This window comes from Saccopteryx leptura, chromosome 3 (genome assembly GCF_036850995.1).
Source record: "Saccopteryx leptura isolate mSacLep1 chromosome 3, mSacLep1_pri_phased_curated, whole genome shotgun sequence".
NCBI lineage: Eukaryota > Metazoa > Chordata > Mammalia > Chiroptera > Emballonuridae > Saccopteryx > Saccopteryx leptura.
The window spans coordinates 17,739,281-17,762,937 of NC_089505.1; the positions used below are offsets into that span (position 1 = coordinate 17,739,281).

Below are 23,657 nucleotides of genomic sequence, written 5' to 3' on the forward strand. Positions count from 1 at the left end.
ATGTTCATGTAAATAATATGCCTTGTAAAACCTAAGCACTTTCTTATTACGTTTCCTTTCTTACAAAGTGTTTATATTTTCCTGGGCTTATAATTGCCCTGTCTATTTTTCCCTTTATAGTTTTCTACAGTCTGAAGGTTTAATTTTTCCCCTACAGTGGTAATAATATAATATATATATTATTAAATTAATGAAGCAAGGAGGCCAGACCATGGAGGCCTCTATAAGCAAACCAGAATCTAAGCCTGTAAACGTCTCAATGTTAGGACATCAAAATGACAAAGACAACCGACTGCAAACAGCCCACTAGGCTTCCAACTCCAGCCGATGCAATCACGCCCTTGCCTTGTTTCCACACCTGGTCTGTCTTTCCCCTTGCTCCTGGGGGGGGGGGGCGGTGCACCCCCAGCGCTTCTGCTCTGGCACTGTGCCATTCGAATGGATTTTTGCTCAAATAAACTCTTGATGTGTTTAATACGCCTCAGGTTGTCTTTTAACAGTAGCAATCAACTTTTTAAAAACATTTCAGGATATCCGCTGGTCTGTCTATCTTTTTATTACTTTTATTTCTTCCTGCAGACCTTCCCAGCATCCTCCCTGTATGCTCACATAGTCTGACCTGGCTGCTCTCCAAGTCCCCTACACGGTGTCACCGGGGACTTCTCTGTTACTCTGCCGGGTTGGATTCTCTGATTTCTGGCTGTTGTATTCTTTCTTCCTCGCCTATTCTCTGATTTTTCTGCCACCCCAATGGCCCGTCTCCAACTGTCCCCAACCATCCACGCTTCCTGAGCTCTTGCCCGAGCCGTGTGCGGTCCCCTCCGGCACTGCATCGGGACTGGCCTGTGGGGAAACTGAACACAAAGAAAGGGGTGGTGTGTGACGTGTGAGGCTGAGTCACGGAGGGCGTCTTGGCTCCCACAGCTCCTGCCGTGCTCCGTGGAAAGCCAGCCACCATGTCAAGCACAGACACGTGCCCTGTCTCTGATGGTGAAGGGAGTGTCAAGGTTCATCTGTCCCCAGTGTCAACCCTGGGAGAGCAACAAAGACACCAGCCGGAGAATCTTTCGTTTCAATTTTGCTCTGAGTTAGTTTCCTTAGATTGGCTGAACACTGAACACATGAACACAACCCTCGTTTTCTATGTATTTGTTCATTTCTGGGCGAGTCTGGAGAAATGGGGCATTCGGATGTTGCCCTTGGGTGCCGTTTGGCCTCACTAAGCCACCGATGGTTATCGAAATCGAGTCAACTCAGCCGATGATGCTCTTCTTCCTTTTGAGATGCTTCCGCTGTGCACATCTCATAAGGGACCTGCCTCGGCTGTAATGCCGCAGTTTTAGTCAGCGGTTTACGTGCTCCCCGGGATGGAGAGGCTTGGGGATTGAGCAGTAGCATGGGAACTGTATAGGCTCAGGAGTCAGCCCCGCGCTCTGGAAACAGGGAGGCCGGAGGGCCCGTTCAGCCCACTAGAAAAGAACTCGACTTTTAAATTGTGACTTGATCTGGAAGTTGCTAAGAGGGTAAATCTTAAAGGTTCTCATGGCAGGAATAAAAAGTCATAACTATGGGGAGTGATGAACGTTAACTAAAATTCTTGTGGTGATTAGCTCACCATATATAAAATATATCAAATTATCATATTGTGTACCTAAAACCAATATCGTGTTATATATCAATCATATGGCCACAAAACCAGGGGGAAGATGCAGGTAAGGCAGATATGTTCAAAGTAAAGGCTTACACACACACACACACACACACACACACACCACACACACACAGAAAAACAGCATGCCGCCTGACCAGGCGGTGGTGCAATGGATAGAGCATTGGACTGGGATGCAGAGGACCCAGGTTCGAGACCCCTAGGTCACCAGCTTGAGCGCAGGCTCATCTGGTTTGAGCAAAGCTCACCAGCTTAGACCCAAGGTCACTGGCTCGAGCAAGGGGTTACTCGGTCTGCTGAAGGCCCGTGGTCAAGGCACATATGAGAAAGCAATCAATGAACAACTCGAGTGTCGCAATGAAAAACTGATGATTGATGCTTCTCATCTCTCTGTTCCTGTCTGTCTGTCCCTATCTATCCCTCTCTCTGACTCTCTCTCTGTCTCTGTAAAAAAAAAAAAAAAAAAAAAAAAGAAACAGCATGCCAATGTTTTTATCTTAACTGTTAAAATAAAATAAAACAAAACTGTTGCCCTGGCCGGTTGGCTCAGCGGTAGAGCATCGGCCTGGTGTGCAGGGGACCCGGGTTCGATTCCCAGCCAGGGCACATGGGAGAAGCGCCCATTTGCTTCTCCACCCCCTCCCCTCCTTCTTCTCTGTCTCTCTCTTCCCCTCCCGCAGCCAGGGCTCCATTGGAGCAAGGATGGCCCGGGCGCTGGGGATGGCTCCTTGGCCTCTGCCCCAAGCGCTGGAGTGGCTCTGGTCGCAGCAGAGCGACGCCCCAGAGGGGCAGAGCGTCGCCCCTGGTGGGCGTGCCGGGTGGATCCCGGTCGGGCGCATGCAGGAGTCTGTCTGACTGTCTCTCCCCATTTCCAGCTTCAGAAAAATACAAAAAACAAAACAAACAAACAAAAAAAACTGTCTAGCTGACCAGGCGGTGGCGCAGTGGATAGAGCATTGGACTAGGATGCAGAGGACCCAGGTTTGAAACCCCGAGATCACCAGCTTGAGCGCAGACTCACCAGCTTGAGCATGGGATCACAGACATGACCCCATGGTTGCTGGCTTGAGCAAGGGATCACTTACTCTGTTGTAGCCCTGGTCAAGGTACATATGAGAAAGCAATCACTGAACAACTAAGGTGCTGCAACAAAGAATTAATGCTTTTCATCTCTTTCCCTTCCTGTCTACCCCTATCTATCCCTCTCTGTCTCTGTCTCTGTCACACACACACACACAAAAGAAACGGTCTATACTCTAGATTAGTTTTCTTTTCGGGGGTTTACCCTATACAGAAAAATAAACAACAAATACCACGGAGGGAAAAATGAGGACCAAGTATCTTGTCTCCTCTTGTCCGCCTCCCCCACTTCCAACACGCCTTTCCCCAGCCCCTCCCCTCTCCCTGGCCAAGTCAACAAAAATACCCACAAGAAACAAGGATGAAAGCATTTATAAAATTCCATAAAGCAAATACATTTAAAAACAAATACCGGTTGCCAGGTGCAATGCTAGTGGCCAAGGCCAGGCAGGTCCACATTGGATTCAAGCAGATGGTAGAGAAACTGCAGAGCTGGAAAGCACTAGACCGTTCCATTTAATAAAGTCTCACGACGGCGGACAAGCACACAGGTGGGGGGAAATCGCTTCTCAGGCACACAAACAGCAAACACGGCCCTTCACAGTGGCAGGCAGACAAGCCGCCATCTGCAACCTCCCCTCTTCCTTGTACGCAAGCACCCATGGCCTTACATGGGCTATGCACACGTGCCTCCGCCCCATGGCCTTACACAGGCTGTGCACACGTGCCTCCGCCCCATGGCCTTACATAGGCTGTGCACATGTGCCTCCGCCCCATGGCCTTACACAGGCTGTGCACACGTGCCTCCGCCCCATGGCCTTACATAGGCTGTGCACATGTGCCTCCGCCCCATGGCCTTGCAGAGGCTGTGCACACGTGCCTCCGCCCCATGGCCTTACACAGGCTGTGCACACGTGCCTCCGCCCCATGGCCTTACAGAGGCTGTGCACACGTGCCTCCGCCCCATGGCCTTACACAGGTTGTGCACACGTGCCTCCGCCCCATGGCCTTACAGAGGCTGTGCACACGTGCCTCCGCCCCATGGCCTTACAGAGGCTGTGCACACGTGCCTCCACCCCATGGCCTTACACAGGCTGTGCACACGTGCCTCCGCCCCATGGCCTTACACAGGCTATGCACACGTGCCTCCGCCCCATGGCCTTACACAGGCTGTGCACACGTGCCTCCGCCCCATGGCCTTACATAGGCTGTGCACACGTGCCTCCGCCCCATGGCCTTACAGAGGCTATGCACACGTGCCTCCGCCCGGTGCTGCTGCACTAATCAAGCAAAGTGCTTGCAGCTGGTATGCCAGTGAGCAAGCCTAACACAGCTACCCCACGCCAGCCCTTCTACAGAAGTGAGCCAGTGACTGTGCGGGGACAAATGTGAGAAGCTGGGACAGAAACTCAGACCTCTGAGAAGCCATTGGCACCAGCAGAGCCTGAGTGGTTTAGCGACTGTGGTCCCAACTTCTGTGGCTCCAGCATTCTGCCCCCGGCTGTCTGGCAAGCGGTGGAGGCGGAGGAGGCCTCCAGGTGCAGCGTGCTGGTGTTCCCACGGCTGTTGGTGCAGGGTCAGTCTCGGAGACCCCTTCTCAAGGACGCGTTGTTCTTCTGGGTGGAAAGAAAGGGAGAGGGACGCTGTGCTGATAACCTGGGCCTTGGAGCAACTGGTCGCCTTCCAGCACTCAAATCATGACCACATTTCTGGGAGTGGCGGCGGGCCCGTCACGGGTCCTGGCACGACCTCCTTTCCTTCCCCTGCCAAAACTAAAAAAGTGAATCAATTGTCCAATTTGTACGTCTGGAGAGCGCTACGAGCAAAAGCAGCATTCCGGCACCGGGCACAAATCTGGCCTGACCAGGCTTGCACGAAGCGGGAGCCCAAAGGAAAACGCCGACGCCTGCAGATCATTATTTCATGCACCTCATGAACAGATCCCCCCCAAACAAGCACTTGATGTTCTCTCTAATGGGGGGGGGGTAAACATCTGCAGAAAAAAGCTGAGGATGTGTAACATCCTCCATGATGCAACCACCATGAACCCCTCATTGAATGTTCTTCTGCGGGCAACCCCCTTTCAACCTCAAAGGCCTCGGAGGAATTCCGAGGGAGCTGGAACCGCAGGTCCCCGAGGGCGCCGGAAGTCTGTCTCCATCGGCCATGACGGCACAGAGAACCCCCGGGGTGCCTCCCGCCAAGCCCAATTCCATAGGTCCTGAGCCCCGGATGAAACAGGAAGAGCCCAGGTGCCAAAGTAAACGAGGCTCCTCCCTGGCACGGCGCCAACGCCCTGGATGTGGACCAGCAGCTGAAAGGGCCCTTGGAAAATTTTTGGAAAGCTCACCTAGGAAGATGGAAGAAATGCACACACTGTCCCTGTGTCCAGGGAGACGCTCGGGGTCTGCTGCGCCAGGAGCTGCAGCGCTTTGCAGGGAGCTGCAGCCCTCGCACGGGGCCTCTGCTGTCCCTAGCAGGCCCCCGACGACACCCAGGCTGTCTGGAAGCAGTGAGCAATTCTGGGGCAAGGAGCCCAAATCGGGAGAAAGGGGGACTCTCTTGTCAAAGGCTCATGTCCCAGGTCTAGGACAACTTCTCATTTTTTGCCTTCTGTCCTTCCCTCCAACCCTACAAATACCCACTGTTTCCGGAAACAGCCCTTCGAAAGGGTTTCCGACTTGGCACCTGTGATGGAAGCCGAGAGGAGGGTTCTCGAAGGTTAAGTGAGACCTGGCCTTGGCCGATGGGGAAGAGGCTGGAATTAACCTCAGAAGAGCTTGCGAGAGGACAGTGGGTGGTGTGGTCCCATCTTCTGACATGCCTGATGGCCCAGGGGTGGCACCCCCAAGCCCTATCTCACCACCTGCCCACGTGACAGAGGAGGAAGTGTGGGCAGCCCTGCTCTCAGCTGCTTTCCTGGGTCCCACTGTGTCCCCACCTGGTCGTCTGAGGCCCCTGTCCATGAAAACAGGGGCTTCCTCAGGTCTGGTCCCAGATCGGCTGCATGGAGACCACTCTGGACCGGAGGGACGCTAGGAGAGAGCCCAGTCCCTGTTCAACATCCCTGACTCCTGCCATGTGACTCCATCCGATTCTGGCCAGCGCTCTCACTCGGGGAGGGAGGCTCGAGCCCCTTCAGAGTTCAGAACCTGTGTGATCCTATGGACCAATGCCATCCTATTGCATTTAATTTCTAAACAAAGAATCTGAGGTATTACAGACTAGGGTAAGCAGGGCTTTAAGAAGCTGTCACAAATCAGTTAGATCCTTATCTAGGTGGGTGCAACAGACCTGTGCAGTCACTTGCGTGGCAGTTCACAGGGATTCTGTATGAAGGCAAGTAGTCACTAACTGCCCTGGGATGTGTGCGGCCAGAACAACCCAGTCTCTCTACCTCCTTTGCTGTGCATTTTGCACCCCCTCCTGGCTACAAGGGAAGCTGTTCAAGGGGGACCTGCAGAAATTCAAGCCAAGGTGAACATGGAGATTTTGTAGATGTGATTCCAGTCTAATCAGTTGACCAAGTAGAGAAAACTAAATCTGGGTAAGCCTGATTCAATTTTTTAAAAGGCCTGATGAGCCAAGCTAAGGTTTCCCTGATGAAATCCTGGCTGTAGACAGAGCTGCGGCCCAGGCCCAAGGGTTCCAGCCTGCCCTTCCTGGCAAAGTGCCCTGTGGACTTCAGACTTGCCCAGCCAGCCTCGCAATCATAAAAGCCAATCTGTGCAATAAACCCTTTTTTTTTCTTCCGCGCGAGAGAGGCAGAGACAGGTAGAAGCATCAACTCATAGTTGTGGCACTTTAATTGTTCATTGATTGCTTTTTCATACGTGCCTTGATCAGGAGCTCCAGCCAAGCCAGTGACCCCTTGCTCAAGCCAATGACCTTGGGCTTCAGGCCAGTGACCTTTGGGCCCAAGCCAGCAATCATGGGATCATATTTATGATCCCGTGCTCAAGCCGCCGAGCCCTCATTCAAGCCGGATGAGCCTGTGTTCAAGCCGTCCACCTCGACGTTTCCGAACCTGGGTCCTCAGCACCACCACCTGGTCAGGCTATGCAATAAACCTCTTAACACGTATCTCCTCACTCTGCTTCTCTGGTGGAACCCAGGCTGATAGGCCAGGTGATTTCAATATAGTGCTCAGCTGAGAATCAGGGAGTTAATCCATAGTGGTTAAGTCAAAGGGTACCAGAATAAAACAAGCAAGGTCAACTCTCATCTCTTCTACCTACACCTCTTCTACACAGCGGAGCACGTGGTCCCTCAGCTGTAACATGGGGTTCACAGTCTCACTGTGAAGGTGACACTCGTGTATGTAATAGTTCCGTGAGCATCTGGACTGAGTGATGACCATTGCTTTTATAATGTCGGGCTATTCTGGGCCACAACAATAAAATGCCATTCAAACAAACAAACAAAAATTGAGCCTGGTTTCTTATCTCATTGTGTGACATCTAAAGTCTAGGACTTTGATTTTGGGTCACCTACACACTTCCCCCCCTCCCCCCCAGTTTTGCTCCTACATCAGGCAGTGACACTCAGTGACACCACCCCATTCTGTGCAGCAAAAAAAGCTGGGCCACCCCGCTCTAGTATTTAAAGGAGCAATAAGGCAAGGAGCAAGAGCCTTACAATGTTTGTTAAAGAGGGTTTTGTAAGTTTTACTGGTCACCCATCTGTATACTTCAATGCCATTTTTAATATGTGCTTTGGTTGCAGGGTTCTAGGTCTTGCTGATAACTTGGGAAGTCATCGTGGTCCTGCCCTCCCTCTCACCGCCTCATTTCATTTGGGGGCTGGCGATCTCCTCTGCTTCCCTGGCTGCTCTAGGTAGGCACTTTCCTGCCTGGAAAATTCTTCCTCTCGCCTCCTGCCCTGCAAGCACCAGGTTCGGCCTTCAATCTAGCGCACCAGTGCCCTCTGGTGGCCACATGCTGCAGCAACTACTCCCTCAGCAAGAACGTGTTCACTGGAAGCAGCAGCTCTGGGAAATTCTGGCTTACACCGATTTCTTCTTAAACCACGGCGCTGATGTTCTCCAATGACGCCTTGGTAGAGAAAGGCTGCTTCTTTATAATTTACTCTGCCACTAGCCATCTGAGTATGACCTCAGCAGTTCCTGTTACCTCTCTGGGTGTCTGTTTCTTACCTATATAAACCAAGAGATAATTAAAATAGATAATCTCCAACTTTAACATTCAGGATTCAAGGCTTGTGATTCAGGGTCAGTCATTCATTCAACAGGTACTATGTGTCAAGTGTAGAGGTGCGGCTGCTTAGAGAGCAAACCTGTGCATTCCCGAACTTTAAATTGGGGCAGGAGGAGACGGTTAATAAGCAACAAACGTAACAGAGAAATAAAGCACATAGTATGTTAGAAAGTGATTGAAGCCATGGGGAAAATAGACCATGTTTGGGAAAGGGGAGTGATGGTTACGGGAGGGTGTGATTTTAGGTGACAGGAGTCAGGAGAGGTCGCCTTTGAGCAGAGACCTGTGGGCGGAGGACAGGAGGCAGTTAGTCCTACACAAAGTCCCGGCGCCAGAGCCGGACCCGACATGTGGGGACTCATAAGAAAGTTGTGTGGCTGAGTTAGAGTGACGGAAAACTAAAAGAGTGGGAGGTGGAGGAGGGGGGTGGGAAGAGAGACCACATGGGAAGTGGACAGCAATTCCATAGAAGCTTGAAGACCACTTTAAAGAATTTGTCCTGCACTCTGCAGAAGGCAACCGCTAGGGGGCGCTGAGCAGAGGAGCAGCCTGGTCTGCCTTACGTTCTTACAGGGTCTGATAGTCCGTTCCGGCGGCCATATACAATATCATAGACTGAGTAAATCCAGCATAAAGTAAATGCTACTAAAAGTTTTTTAAAATTTTGTAAAAAGCAAGGAGGAGAAGATGGAATTATCAAGGCTAAGAGAGAATCTTTAAAGTGAGGAATGGTTACCACTTCTGGTCGATGGAGGTTTCTTCACAGGCAACACCAGCCAACAAGAAAGCCACAAACCAGAAAGGACGTTTCTGGAAGAACCGCGGGTAGCCTCCCGCAAAGGTGTTCAATCTGGGATCCTTCCAAGGGTGCACTTCCTTGGATCGCTTTAATAAAGGAATTGCTTCTAGATCGTTTTATTCTTAAGATTGATCTGCCTGAGGATCACCCTGCTGGAACTCCATTCCCTTCCCTCCATTCATCAATGGTCTTCTCCCACTTCACACATACAAGACTCCATCTTAACAGCTTGTAAACATGCAGGAGGCAGAGGGGGGTGGGCTGTCAGCAATTAGGCAGACTTACAACAACCTGTGTGGCAACATCTCCTATAATCAAGGCAGCAGAAGGTGGCCCCACCCCTGCCATCCGACGACAGACATTTCCAATAACATTTTAACTTTTATGTTTTATCATTATCAAAATGATGATATATCAGTATATTAAATTGATCGCTAATAATTACAGTAAGGATAATTAAACCCAGATTCTTTTTACAAATGGAGCCTAATGATCAACAGAACTTTAACTTTAAATGGTTATGTTATTGCAGGGGAATGTGATAGGATGATCAAAAAGACACTCAAACAAAAATGGACTGCATGAAAGCAAGATCATGTGAAGGAAGTCGAATGGATACAGGATTTCAAGGAGGAAACGAGAATTAAAATTGCTCTTGTGTGCTTCCAGTGGACAGCGGTAGGTATTAGCTACAGTATTTCTTTTCCCGGATATATACATTTTAAAGTAAGGTTGCAGTTTTATTTTAAAATGCAAATATTTACAGGCAGCTAGAAATGTAGAGTCTTACAACTATTCAAACTTATGATTCAAAACTTTTGGAGGGCAAAACTTTAAAATGTGCAAGGGAGTCCTTAGTTTTTAAATATTATTTTAGGGGTACATGAATAGCAATGTTTGACGGCTGTCCGCATAAGGAATTAAAAGGCCAAGCTGAACGAGCTTTGGCAAGGACAGGAAGGCATAGGTCACCGCAGTGCTGAACATCACAGACCCTGGAGTCACCACCGTCATTACCCACTGTGCCACCACAGGTCAGGCTAAATTTGTTCTTTATAACTCTTAAGTTGAGTGCAACGTAAGTTTCCATATATGAGGCAAGGTTTAGAATAAGCATCAAGAAAGAATCCAGCCAAAGCTTCTTAGGAATCACTTTGAGATAAATCATATCTGATGAGTATGGTGAGTTCTTTAAAATAATGCAGCACTTCAGCCTGACCTGTGGTGGCACAGTGGATAAAGCGTTGACCTGGAAATGCTGAGGTCGCCGGTTCGAAACCCTGGGCTTGCCTGGTCAAGGCACATGTGGGAGTTGATGCTTCCAGCTCCTCCCCCCTTCTCTCTCTGTCTCTTCTCTCTCTCTCTTTCTCTAAAATAATGCAGCACTTCAGATGAATGCCAACCTAATGAGAGCACGTGAAATATTCCCATTTACAAAATGGATTGGGGGAGTGGGGAGTAAGACAATGATTTATAAGTAAAGCCTATATCATGGAAAGCTTCCTTTAATGAAATCCAGTGGGTTTAAATTATTCTACCAAAATTTAAAATACACATAATTTTAACATAGCAATTCCACATGCCAAGTATAAGGATATTTCTAACAGCTTTTTAAAAAAGTTCTTTTTTTATAACAGCAAAAAGCCTGTCCTTTCATAGAGTACCGGTTAAATAATTATCTGCATAACAGAATATTATGGTGGCCACTAGAGAAAGGAAGGGTGTTGACATGGCAAGACCTCAGTGATATACTGAATTTAAAAGCGGGTGAAGTGTGAATGAGCCATTGTTGCTGTGTAAAATATACATACATAGGCAGTTACAGTGCGAATGCAGAGCACTTCTGGAAGATAAGCAGAGACTGGTTCTAACTCTTACCTGTGGTGAGAGAAACGGGCGGCTGGGGAAGGGTGAGTGTGATAATTTATTTTTTATTTTTTTTATTTTTTTGTATTTTCTGAAGCTGGAAATGGGGAGAGACAGTCAGACAGACTCCCGCATGCGCCCGACCGGGATCCACCCGGCACGCCCACAAGGGGGCGAAGTTCTTCCCACCAGGGGGCGATGCTCTGCCCCTCCGGGGCATTGCTCTGTTGCGACCAGAGCCACTCTAGCGCCTGGGGCAGAGGCCAAGGAGCCATCCCCAATGCCTGGGCCATCTTTGCTCCAATGGAGCCTCGCTGCGGGAGGGGAAGAGAGAGACAGAGGAAGGAGAGGGGGAGGGGTGGAGAAGCAGATGGGCGCTTCTCCTGTGTGTCCTGGCCAGGAATCGAACCCGGGACTTCTGCACGCCAGGCCGACGCTCTACCACTGAGCCAACCGGCCAGGGCGAGTGTGATATTTTATGTCTCAAGTGCATGCATCACCTACTCCAAACTTTCTATCACACACACACTCCCCCCAATACAAAACACACTTTTATGTCACTTTTGGTACACCGATGTTGAAAAGGATTTTTGTCACATTAATTTCTAGAATATTCCAACCCAGATTTTCTTTTTCTGTCAATGGGAAACGTGGGTTGTTTTAACAGTGTAATAGTGGGCAAATCAATCACCTGGGTGGCCCCGGAACTCATCATCTGAATATGATGAACTGAGACACTCAGTGACACCCACAAATCTCTTTCTGGTTTGAGACGCTGTAATTATATGACTTGATTTTGCAATATTTGAAGAAGTAATTGCAATACGTTAGCAAAGAGACTCGGTGCCCGTGAGAGGGAGGAGCACTGTGGCAGGAGCACTTACCTAAGCTAGCCACTATTTTTATAATCCACACTGCTCACAACAACTAGGGGATATTTCACTGCTTCACGTTCATTTTGAAATATCCGCTAATTTTTGTGAGCAGTATATTTTATTCGCAAACCACACTTTGTACATTCCTTCTCATTTCTCTTCCATTCATATCTAAAATGTCCAAGGAACAAAAGACGCATACTCAGCTGAAGAAATTTATTTACTTTTTTTTTTTCTAGGTACATAGATGACAATTATAGACAAGTTTTGATACACAGGGAAACCCTTCCGTCCTTTCTCTTTGCTAAATGAATCATCACAATAATTTTTACAATTTTTAAAACAATACACAGCTTTCTCGGGCTGAAGCAATCGCAAGAACATATTGGTACTGGTATATTACAGCTACTTACAATGTTTAAAAACAGCAATGGAGAAAAATAAGTTATTTAAATACTGATTTCATATACAGAAAGTGCAATGTTGTTAGTTGTTATATAACTTGCTTGACAGTTTCTTGTTTTCTCTATCAATTTAAAAAAATCAAGATAACTTGGACTCAGACTACCGGGTTTATTTTTCTGCAAATAATACAGTACACACCCATGCAGCGCTGACTTGGTGAGCCGACTTCTTCCGCCGCGGATATGAAAGCAAACTTTGCTATGTCAGGAACTGATTACTACCAATACCAGTAACTTCCCATGTCCTCCCGAGAAAAGGGCCTCGGAGGAAGGCAGGCCGTAAAAGTCTATCTCCTCCTCGGTTCACTGGGAATGTAAGTCGTGGTTGGGGCCGGCTGCATGTCCTTCTATAAGGCAGCTTCGAAATAAACATTTACACAACGGGTGTGTAGCTACCTGAGCCAAACTGCCTTTCCAAGTTTCTTTTGTGCTTTGCAACGACAACGCTTTTCAACCTGCCGCCACGTTCTGTACCAAGCGTAACCGATTAAACGCGGGTACTTCTGACGCCGACCGCCCGCACACCAACACCCGCACGCGGCCCCGAGCCACCTCAGTCAAACGTCACACACAAACACCGAGGCTTTCCTACGATCAGAGTACAAGTTCAAAGCAAAAGAAGACCAAACAAATACTAACAGTTAAAAGAAAAAGGATTTTTTAAAAAAGCACAATAAAAGTATAAAACCACCTCAGACCTTTCAGATTAGGAAGACCTTCCCACCGACAATTATTCATGGTCCCTGAATTTGATTTTTTTTTTTTTTCCTATGCAAAAGGCAATGATTTTTTAAAGAAGAGCGCCGAAACCACGGTTTGGCATTCTCAAAAGCTCAAGCTCGGAAAATTCCCTTGTTTCTGGTTCCATTTTTACCTACATGGAAGTGTTACAGTGAAAATGAATTAAAAAGTTGGAAAGTCACGCGAGATTTCTCCTTCCCCTTTGTTACCGATTACATGGCGCTTGTGCTCAGCTTCAACAATGAGCAGGGCCTCTCGGGACATCGCCCCGAGGTTACTGCTAAAGCCAATAAGAAGCCCGCCTCCCAGCCCCGACTCCACCGCCGCACCTCAAATACGTTTCCGTGACGTGATCACGGGGAGACCCTTGTAGCCTCAGTCTCTCCAAATGAGCCACGCTAACAGGGGTGTCACAAGCCAAGATGACAAAAACGGGCTGCTTTTTAGAGTGCCACAGAACTCTGGCAGTGCTAGCTTTTTAGTCTGGATTTCCACAACTTCTTCACATGGCATCTCACAGAAGGTGAGTATTATTGAAGAAATATCTAGTCTTAAAAAAAATGCAAAGCAAAGCATGAAAACGTAATATCACCTGAGAATGTCCTTTTCCTCAGAAACATGGATCTAAGTAGATAAAGCAAATGCTAAAAGATGGCTTTGTAATTCATGAAATCATTCCTTGTTTTCCCTCTGAGGGAAATCATTTGTTTTAAGTGAGTAGATGAAATACTGCAGAACTTTTGACCAAGGCTTTATGTTCAAAGTATTTCTATTGTAAAGGATCACGTTCAATGCTTAGAACAGTGCTCATGATAAGAACGCAAAGCAAAATCATTTAGAAAGCAATGGAAGCTTATTGGTTTATTGTCTAAATTTCCATTTGCTAGAAAATCAGACACAAGAAGAAAGGAGGATAGACTATGCCGAAATCAGCAGGAAACAACTGAAAATATACAAATACTTAATACATGGCTAATGTGCTTTGTCTGGCTCCAAAATGAACCTTTATTGGAATTAAAATAATTATCTAAAATAAGAAGGAAAACAGTCTCTTAAATTGTAAAACTGAAAAAAAAAACTTTTAAAACATCTCCTAAACTACTTCCCTTTTTAAAAGAAACATTGTTCTGAAATATTCAGCCTTACAGTGACTCTCTGCAAAGGTGATCTATTAGCTGATGACCAAACGTTGAATGGACGTGGTCAGGAGTCCCAAGTCAACCCTGCTGCACAACCACCAACGTGGCAACAATACCAAGCTGATCAAAATGAAAGGTAGTCACTATAAACACCTCCCCTATACATGCACTCACACTCACACATAAACACTTGATAGCTTTGTGAATTTCAGATAGTGTTTTACTGGATTTGTAGTTAGTGTAAAAACGGAAAGCCAACATGAATTCTGTGTCTGATCAACACTCCTACAAAGTAAGCCATGTTAGAATGAGATACTCAGAAAAGCCCGTTCTTGCTGGAAACATCCCAGACGTGTGTTAGATGGCAGTCTAAGCTGAAGGTTTGGAACTATGGTTACAGGGTACTGAACACTAGTTAGATAACTGCTTAAAAGCTTATATTAAGGCAAATAAAAGCTGACTGCTATAGAAAGCAATTATTAAAATGTCTCTTATTTATCTAAAGGGGAACAGAACTTTCTTTTCCTAGTGCAGACAGGTTTTCTTACTTTTAAACCAATGAGCATGTCAACCGTGTACAATCACTCCCAAGTCTGTTCCTTTGGCCTAGCTAAGCCTGTCTGGCCCTCGGGTATCCTGCAGGGTGACAGACAGGTCAAGGGCACTATCAGCAATGGGACAGGCTGCCCCCCCCCGGCCCCCAGCCCTCTCCCAGTGTACCAAGACAGACCGGAGGCACAGCGTATGTGGCAAAGTTGGCATCTTGGTTCTATTGTGTTCTGCAAATAAAAATAAGTGCTTGTCTTTTCTTTGGGGGTCAGAAAGAACCACACCAATTTCCCCAAAGGGGCTTTTCTGGAGAAGAGAGGGCATCGGTCCCGTGCCAAGTTTCCCATGCAGTTTCGCCCACACACTGGGCCTTTCTTTTGGATCTGGTCTGCATGTCCAGGGAAGGAGAAATTGCATCAGCATCCTAAGCACAGTGAGAGGGTGGCTCTTGTCCAGGGAGGTCCAGTCCAGGCCTGGCTACATGGCCTCGGGGCCCGGTGGCAGTTTGAAGAGTCTGGCGGCAGACATGAGCTTGCTTATGTGCCTCTCCTCTGTGATGCCAGCCTCCTGAAGGCAAGTGTGAGACAGAGAAGGCACTTGGCCCAGGGTGCTGAAGCCCGCCTCGGTCAGGGCGCTGGTGTACATGGGCAGACCGATGGAGATCAGCCAATCCGACACGGACGACACACAGCCAGGAGAGAGGGGCTTTCTGCAGATTTCTGTGAGTCCGCCACTTGGGATCTGGAGAAAGAACACAGTATGAGAAAGGCTCCACCCACGCCATTGGAGGCTACCTCTTATACGCCCGGAAGGGACACGACGAACATGTTACCCTGCTGGACTGTCAGAGAGCGAAGGTGCTACGCTGGGTCAGAAAGCAAGGGCAGCACCAAGAATCCCTTCTCAACTTTCCACAGTGGACGAAAAGTCTCAAGGAAGTGTCTGAGGTCCTACAAGGTACTTGGCATTAGCTCTAACCCCAATCATGTGTTCACCTCTGCAAAAGGTGAGCATTTAGTTTCTGGCTATTTTGTCTCATGGTGACATGCTCTTCAAAGAGCCCCTAAGGCGACTGAAGAGGCAGTCCTGTGTGATATGTGAAAAGCAAAGTACTCTATGGTTGGGCATTTATAAAGCAGACTCTCCACTGTATTTTGAACCTACATGAACATCAAGAAGATGAAACATTTTACCGATACAGTTATAAAGAATCTAAAAGACAATAATAACAAGTATTGGCTAGGGCAGGGGAATGGATATTTATACCTGACTTCCGGGAAGACCAAATGCTCTAATATCTTTCCAAAGAGAACTGACTACCCAACATGCACACCTGCTTAGCGTAACGTGTCCTCAGCAAGTTAACCTTAGCGGTCTACAAAGATTTATTAAGAAATGTTTCTCACTACATTACTGAAAATAAAAAACTGAAAAAACCCTAAACGTTTCACCAATATGGACTGGCTAAACTAGGACATATTTGCCGATCAGAACACTCTGAAGTGTTGATAACATAAAAGAATTTTTGGTAAGAGAAGTAGAGTCATGCTGTGACAACTGAAAACAATCTGTGCATTGACTATATTATACGTGGGCAGAGAAATGACTGGACGGACTAAACTTTTTTGTAGTCCTGGGAGGTGGGTGATTGGTTGAAAACTTTGTAGGCTGAGTAGGTATTGCTCCCCGCCCCCGCCCCCGCCCCCGCCCTCAGGCACCTCCTTCTGAGAGTGATCATGAGCCCCGGACTACTCAGCAGTGGCCAGCGTGCTCATGGTGAAGCTCTATAAAGCGAGGCGAGGGGCCCTGCAATGCCACTGCTCACCGCCATGCGGTGCTGCTTGCGCAGCAACTTCACGCGGATCTGGTCCATGTTGGTGGCGACATCCCTCTCGGGCTGGTCCAGGTCTTCTGCGTATCTCTGTACCAAAGCTTCCGGAATCCCACAGCGGCCGTGCTGCGGGGACAAGACAGAAACGTGGTGTCAGGTGCTGTTGCAAGGATTTTTCTCCAAGAGCAGTAAACATAAGGTAAGGTAAGACCTTCAGCTACTGGAAAATAGCACCAACGTTTTCATTTGAAGTGAATATATTTTCTCTGTAGTTAGTATGTTCCGGAGGGCACATTTTTACAGTTTTACCCTTCAGGAAGGAATGAGCTCTAGGAAAATGTTTTGAAACATCATTAAAGAAAAATACAGCCATCCTACATTTTGGGGGGGACCAATGCCCTCATCTCACACTGCCTGATCATTTTGCAAAATGTTGTTGAGGGCTGTCGCCTGAACTGCGGGGAAGAAGGCAAACTTCCACTCTCCAGTGGTCCACTGCTGTGCCTCATCTGTTAAAGACACACCACCTGCATCTCTAAGCCACATTTACTGCAGCACAGAATTCTCAATACTTTCCATTCAAAGGGGTTTACTCACTAGGTGTTAAGGAAGAAGGATGTTACTGTAAAAGCATTCGTGGGTCCTAACAATTTTGTAACAAGGACTCCCAAGGACTGCATTATAATGGAGCTTGCATTTCCATGAGCAAATTACAATTACATCTATTCTCATTTGTCTTCAAAGTCATTGTGGTATTATTGGTAGATCTGCTCTTTATTCTTTTCAAATGAGAAATGAGGTTTCATTATAGATCTCACTGTTTTTGGTACAGTGGGACTTCACATACTCTTTTCCCTTGTAACCCACACAAGATGATTGTATAATACAATTATTACATCTGAAGAGGGTTCTACAATTTTCAAAGTCTGTTCATATTCATTTTATTTGCTCCTAATATAATACCTCTATGAGGCAATTATGTGTTATTATTAATTCCATTTTACATTTAGAAAAATGAAATAATTTTTTTTTAATGTCTAAAAACATACAGGTTAAGATGGGAAACCTGGAACTCAGGTCTGTCCTGTCCCCTCAACTAAGCCTTTCAGGAAACAGTCTGAGTGCTGATTGATAGTTCTTCCTGCAATGTATAGCTGCCAAAAATTGAAAACAAAAAAAAAAAGAGAGAGAAAAAAGAAAACCCAAGGTTGTATTTGCATTTAATCTGAACACTGTGCCTCCATTCGCGCCACCACCAAGTGGCAGAGGCCCTGGCTGTGGGCCACCCTGGGCTCTCACTGTCACAAAGGCCCCCGCCTCCAGGCTGGCCTCCTGGGTTAGCTGGTGTTCCTCCCACCTGGCTGCCTGACTTATAAAAGCAGAGGATTGAGACATGGGGCCAGGGCCTTTGATACCTTATCAGAATACGGTTCCTCGGTGAGATCAATGCCCTCCGCTCGTAGCTTGTCCTCGGTGAGCATTTCCAGATCGACTCCCCGAATGCAGGAGATCTTCCTGGTCAGAGCCGGGCCCAGCTTCACGCCATGCTCCTGGAGGCTGGCGCTCTCCGGCAGCTCCGAGAGCCAGGGGGGCGGCCTAGAGCTTGGTGGGCTGCCAGGCTCCTGCCTAGAGGGGGGCCTGGCCGGCTGAGGGGACTGACAGTCGCTGGGGCCGCCCTTTTTCAGGGGCAGGCACGGTGCACTGGGCGCGGCAGGGCCGGGATGGAGCCCGTTGGCCAGGCGCTCTTTGCTCTTCTTGGCAGGGACAGGCGGAGGCTGCGCAGGGTGTCTGGCCGGCGTTTTGGCCTCAGGGCCCCTCTGCTCACCTTCTTTGGTGCCCGGGGGTTGATATGTTCCTTCAAAATCGAGTCCCTTTCTGTGACCTTCCAGCGGAGTCCTTGTTAAAGTGTGTCTAGCTCCAGGAGGCTGAGCGTCGTAGTGTTTGGGCAAACACGGAGGAGGTGACACTCCAGGCGACCAGGCTGCCGCCGAGCCACCCAGTTTCTTAGTAGTCGTTTTCTGAGGTTCAGAAAATCTCTTGCTTTGGGTCAGTAGCAATGCATTGTCGGCGGCGGCATCCTGTCTGGGGCCGGGGACCTTGGTGGCGGAGGGGGCTGTCTTTTGTGGCACTTCCGGTACGGTCTGGGGGGAGGGCTCTGTCGCCGCACGAGGCACATCTTTTTCAGCATCGGGCTCTCCCTGCAGGTCATCCAGCGAATGGGAGCGGGGCCACGCGTTCACGGGCTGGGGGTCCTCCAGAGTCTCGCAGCTCCGACAGATGGAAATGGGGAGGCTCCTCCGGTTTCTGTTCGAGCCGGTCGCCCCGGGCTGATCACAGCGCTGGGGCGGGGGCGCGCTCAGCACGCCGCCCAGCCTGCCCGCCCCCGGCTTCAGCGGGTCCGCCGACTTCGGCAGAGGCAAGGTCGGGTAGCTGCCCAGCTGGCCGCTGTTGAAAGACTTCAAGCTGGACTCGGTTGACGACTTGGCCAAGAGGAGGCCAGTTTTCCGAGTCTTGCCTGCGAGACAAGGGAATCGTTCACAATCACATCTTAAAGGGCCCATCAATCAAGCTGATGGACGAAGGACTGCTAACGTCACTGAAATCTCCCACAGCCCATTGCTGAATTACATGTCCTCTAAGGACAGAAAACCACCATTTATGATGTCGAATGATAAGAGGGTTGTTATGGTCAGGGTTTTTTGTTTGTTTTTTTTTTTAAAAATTCTTAAGTCTTATTGAAGGACTCATGGAGATGGAAATTAACTGAGTTCTGTGGTAAGGAATTATGCTGTGTCAGGCAGTAGAATAAGTCTAAGCCTAATGCCTGGCGTCTGTTCCTGGCTCCAGTCAGTGTGGAAGGTTGACCATCCACACCCCACTGAGAAACTGCACTGATGGGGTTCTCTCTAGGGAGGACAACTTCCCAAGGTCATGGCTGCAGGGGGGAGGCGGGCTTAGTTCTGGGACAGGTTCTATAAATGCTGCCCCCTAAGGTTCCCTGTTGACTTATCAAATTACACCTTCCTCCCAGTCCTCCCCTCTTAGTGTTTTATGTATAAAAAAAGAATTCTAGAAACAGTCAACCAACGTTGGTACACGTAAGTGAACAAGGTTAAGTTGAGTATCTGGCCTGAGACAATCTATAAAATACTGACGTGGTTCTAATTCCCAGCGAAACAACAGCCCTGATTAAAATAGAACTGTCAGACGAATAACTGAACAATCAACCAGACATAATCTACTTATCTGACAAGTGTTGACTGGTATTAACCACTACAACTGCTCAATAAGCTTCCCTGAGAATTCACTAGCTGTGGGTTAATACCATGTTTGTTGTGCGCTTTGATCCTGGGCTGAGAGGAATGCCCCAGATAAAATGTAGGAGTCAAGAGATCCTGGTAAGTTAGGCCTACAAAAACCCACACAAGATTTGGAAGGTACAAGGAAATGGCTGGCCCTAATCTCTAAAAGCCACCATCCTGGAACTAAAGGCTTTCTTCCTACCCTATTGTTTCAGTAAACATTTCTAATTTAATATTTTAATTTAGAATTCTGACATCTCCCCATGAAGCAGTCTCGCCCTTTCGATAAATAAGCCGCAAGGAGAAATCGGGTGGTGGGCGGACCTGATTGGGGGAAGCAGGGGTGTGGGCAGTGCTCACGCTAAGACCAAATGACTACTTTTGGGTAAATGAAAGACATTCTCTGAAATAATCTCAGCGTGCCTGCCATACAAACGAGAGAAAGGAAGGCAGGAAAAGGCCTGGGGCACTGCGACATTAGGATGGCACGGCCACTGTCAGCAGAGAGAAAACCAGATTCCTTCACGATGTCACAGCTTCCTGCCAAGCTCACTCCAATTCCAAATATTAAATGTATCATGTCAAGCATAATTCCAGTCACTGAGACTGATGGATAAGAACAGTAGCCTCCTCAATCAGACCTTTTATAAATGATCCCATCATTTTTGACAGAACACAAATCAACACGTGAAGTGCTTTGCATCAGGCAAAAGCAGGGACACAGTAGGATGACATTTGTCCTCCCAAAGGTATAACTGTGAGGCCTCAGACCTCGCCACATGTGTCAGCCACATTCCAGGCCAGCATTATTGGGTGCTGTTAAGAGTTATTATTTCTGTTGTTACATGGAGATCATTACTCCAGGTTACTACTAAATATACTGACCAGGGTCCCGTTTTTCAGGAATAGGACAATCATCACAGAAAAAAATAGAAAGGGGGAATTCTTCTTCATAAAGCATATATATTGACCCTGGCCAGTTGGCTCAGCGGTGGAGCGTCAGCCTGGCGTGCGGGGGACCCGGGTTCGATTCCCGGCCAGGGCGCATGGGAGAGGTGCCCATTTGCTTCTCCACCCCCACCCCCTCCTTCCTCTCTGTCTCTCTCTTCCCCTCCCGCAGCAGAGGCTCCGTTGGAGCAGGGATGGCCCGGGCGCTGGGGATGGCTCCTTGGCCTCTGCCCCAGGCGCTGGAGTGGCTCTGGTTGCAGCAGAGCGACGCCCCAGAGGGGTGGAGTATCGCCCCCTGGTGGGCAGAGCATCGCCCCTGGTGGGCGTGCCGGGTGGATCCCGGTCGGGCGCATGCGGGAGTCTGTCTGGCTGTCTCTCCCCGTTTCCAGCTTCGGAGAAATACAAAAAAAATAAAAAATAAAAAAAATAAATAAAGCATATACATTAAATCTGAAGTTTAAAAATCAATTAAAATAAAAAGTTCTTAAAAGAACAAGTATAAACTTTAGAAATCCGGCTTTCCTCCCCTATAACTCACAATATAAACATTATGTATGAATTCCAGTTCACATTCTGCTTATAATGGGAAGATCTTTGAATTCACCTTGCGGTGAACCATCTTTAATCTATGTCTTGAGCAGGTGCACCTGAATTCTTTTGGGCATTTAGAAGTGTGCCAGTGATACCTGTATTATTTTTAATAATTCAGAACTGTATGGAGGGAAATCAATTTAATGAAAATGTTTGGATATGAAATAATTATTAGCAGAAAAGAAAAAACTTCAGGACCTACATACTTTGTGGAACCAAGGGGTCACTGAGAGCCAGGTGGGTTCTGAATCCTATCCTGAAAGAGGCTGTCGTAACATCGGGATTTGGGGAGAACCGTGATCTTCCCAAAATGATAGAACACTTTTGAGTGACAGGGCTCATGGGCCACATTCTGAGGTCCCCAGAATCAAGATTAGCATGAGGCGAGCAAGATGCCCAGGGGGCACCCGGGAGGCAATGGCTCTCAGAGTCACAGAAGTGCACATGGTATCTTCTTAGGACTACGCTCCTGTCCTCGCCTACCTTACTCGAGTCCTGGTTTTGGTGCTCACAATGGCTCTCAAACTAATTTTTTATTTATTTATTTATTTATTTATTTATTTTTTAAACATTTTTTTTAATTTTTATTTCATTTATTCATTTTTAGAGAGGAGAGAGAGACAGAAAGGGAGAGAGAGGAGAGAGAGAAGGGGGGAGGAGCTAGAAGCATCAACTCCCATATGTGCCTTGACCAGGCAAGCCCAGGTTTCAAACCGGCGACCTCAGCATTTCCAGGTCAACGCTTTATCCACTGCGCCACCACAGGTCAGACTCAAACTAATTTTTTAATCATGGTCTACAGTAAGAAACATATTCCACCTTCACCGTCCAGTACAAAACAATGCAACTGAAACAAAGATCACAAGTAACAATGCAAACCTACCTAGGAAGTGCACCTAATATTTTCTACTCTTTCAGCATACGAAACTGCTGCTTGTGACCCTTCTAAATGATTTCACAACCCACTAAGGAAGTGCAAGCAATGGTTTAAAAAGCTTTGCTTGGGCCCTGGCTGGTTGGCTCAGTGGTAGAGTGTCAGCCTGGTGTGCAGGAGTCCCGGGTTCGATTCCCAGCCAGGACAACAGGAGAAGCACCCATCTGCTTCTCCACCCCTCCCCCTCTCCTTCCTCTCTGTCTCTCTCTTCTCCTCCTGCAGCCAAGGCACTGGAGCAAAGTTGGCCTGGGAGCTGAGGATGGCTCCATGGCCTCTGCTTCAGGCGCCAGAATGGCTCTGGTTGCAACAGAGCAGCGCCCCAGAGGGGCAGAGCATCGCCTCCTGGTGGGCATGCCAGGTGGATCCCGGTCGGGCACATGCAGGAGTCTATTTGACTACCTCCCCGTTTCCAACTTCAGAAAAAAAAATAAAAATAAAAAATTGTAAAAAGCTTTGCTTTAGTAGGTCCTCAACAAACATTTTAACCCATGGGTTTCTCAGTGGGATTCTAAAGGCAGCTAAAAACTATCAACCCTGAGCATTTCTCACTAGGGTCTTCCAGCACTCAACAATGATTTAGAGCAGCGGTTCTCAACCTGTGGGTCGCGACCCCGGCGGGGGTCGAACGACCAAAACACAGGGGTCGCCTAAAGCCATCGGAAAATACATATTTATTATACATTTTTAAATAAAATTTGTATTTCCGATGGCTTTAGGCGACCCCTATGTTTTGGTCGTTCGACCCCCGCCGGGGTCACAACCCACAGGTTGAGAACTGCTGATTTAGAGAGACCCTTGACTACTCTTTGTCATCTTGCTATCAATGGGAGCCTGGAGGCAGAACACGGAACCACAGAACCACCCGTGGTAGGATGAGTTCACCTGAGCCCGTTCCACTTAAGACAGACAAGTATGCTACCGGAAATTTCCTAAAGAACACTTTCCTGACCGTTAGGACAGGACAGCAACACAAAAGAGACATATGGCCTCAGACCCCTCTCCCCCAGTCACTGAGTGTGTCCTGGGCTGCGGCTGAGACATTCAGGATACCGCCACTTGTGACCCTGGCGGATGGGCTACCTCAGTGGTACTCAACCTGGTCCCTACCACCCACTAGTTGGCGTTCCAGCTTTCATGGTGGGTGGTAGCAGAGCAACCAAAGTATAAATAAAAAGATAAGATGTAACTATAGTAAGTTGTTTTATAAAGATTTATTCTGCCAAATTTAGCAAAAATCTGACATAAAGTACTTGGTAAGTAATTATTATTATATGCTTTAACTTGCTGTAACTCTGCTTTATAAATTTTATAAAGTAAAGTTACTTCCCTACTTTATAAATCACCATTATTGTGGAACCAGTGGGCGGTTAGAAAATTTTACTACTAACAGAGATACAAAAGTGGACGGTAGGTATAAAAAGGTTGACTACCCCTGGTCTAAAGAAAGAAAAACAATGGCTTCAATTGTTATATAATCTCTCTGTGCTTTAAGGTCTTCACCTATAAAATATGCCTGCAGGGTTGAGTGAGAGTTAGTAATGCATACAGAAGCACCTGGCCCACTGCCCAATTCCGAGTCAATGCAGAATACATGCTGCACATTGTTAACACATTGCACTGTTTAAGTCTTACAGCAATCCGTGAAAGAGAAAC

The 23,657-nt window shown here is 47.7% G+C and overlaps 1 protein-coding gene across 4 annotated transcripts in view; it reads right to left on the reverse strand.

The window, feature by feature from the left end:
- Positions 1–11,707: 11,707 nt before the first annotated feature.
- The window catches only part of SASH1 (SAM and SH3 domain containing 1), a 329,462-nt gene continuing 317,512 nt past the window's right edge, over positions 11,708–23,657 (reverse strand). For all 4 annotated transcript variants that reach the window (XM_066373038.1, XM_066373036.1, XM_066373037.1 and 1 more), the window contains 3 exons: positions 17,645–18,744; positions 16,224–16,355; positions 11,708–15,139 (listed from right to left, as the gene is read on the reverse strand). In XM_066373038.1, the coding sequence (XP_066229135.1) occupies positions 14,876–15,139; positions 16,224–16,355; positions 17,645–18,744 (1,496 nt within the window). In that variant the 3' untranslated portion in view covers positions 11,708–14,875. The remainder of the gene's footprint in view (positions 15,140–16,223; positions 16,356–17,644; positions 18,745–23,657) is intronic.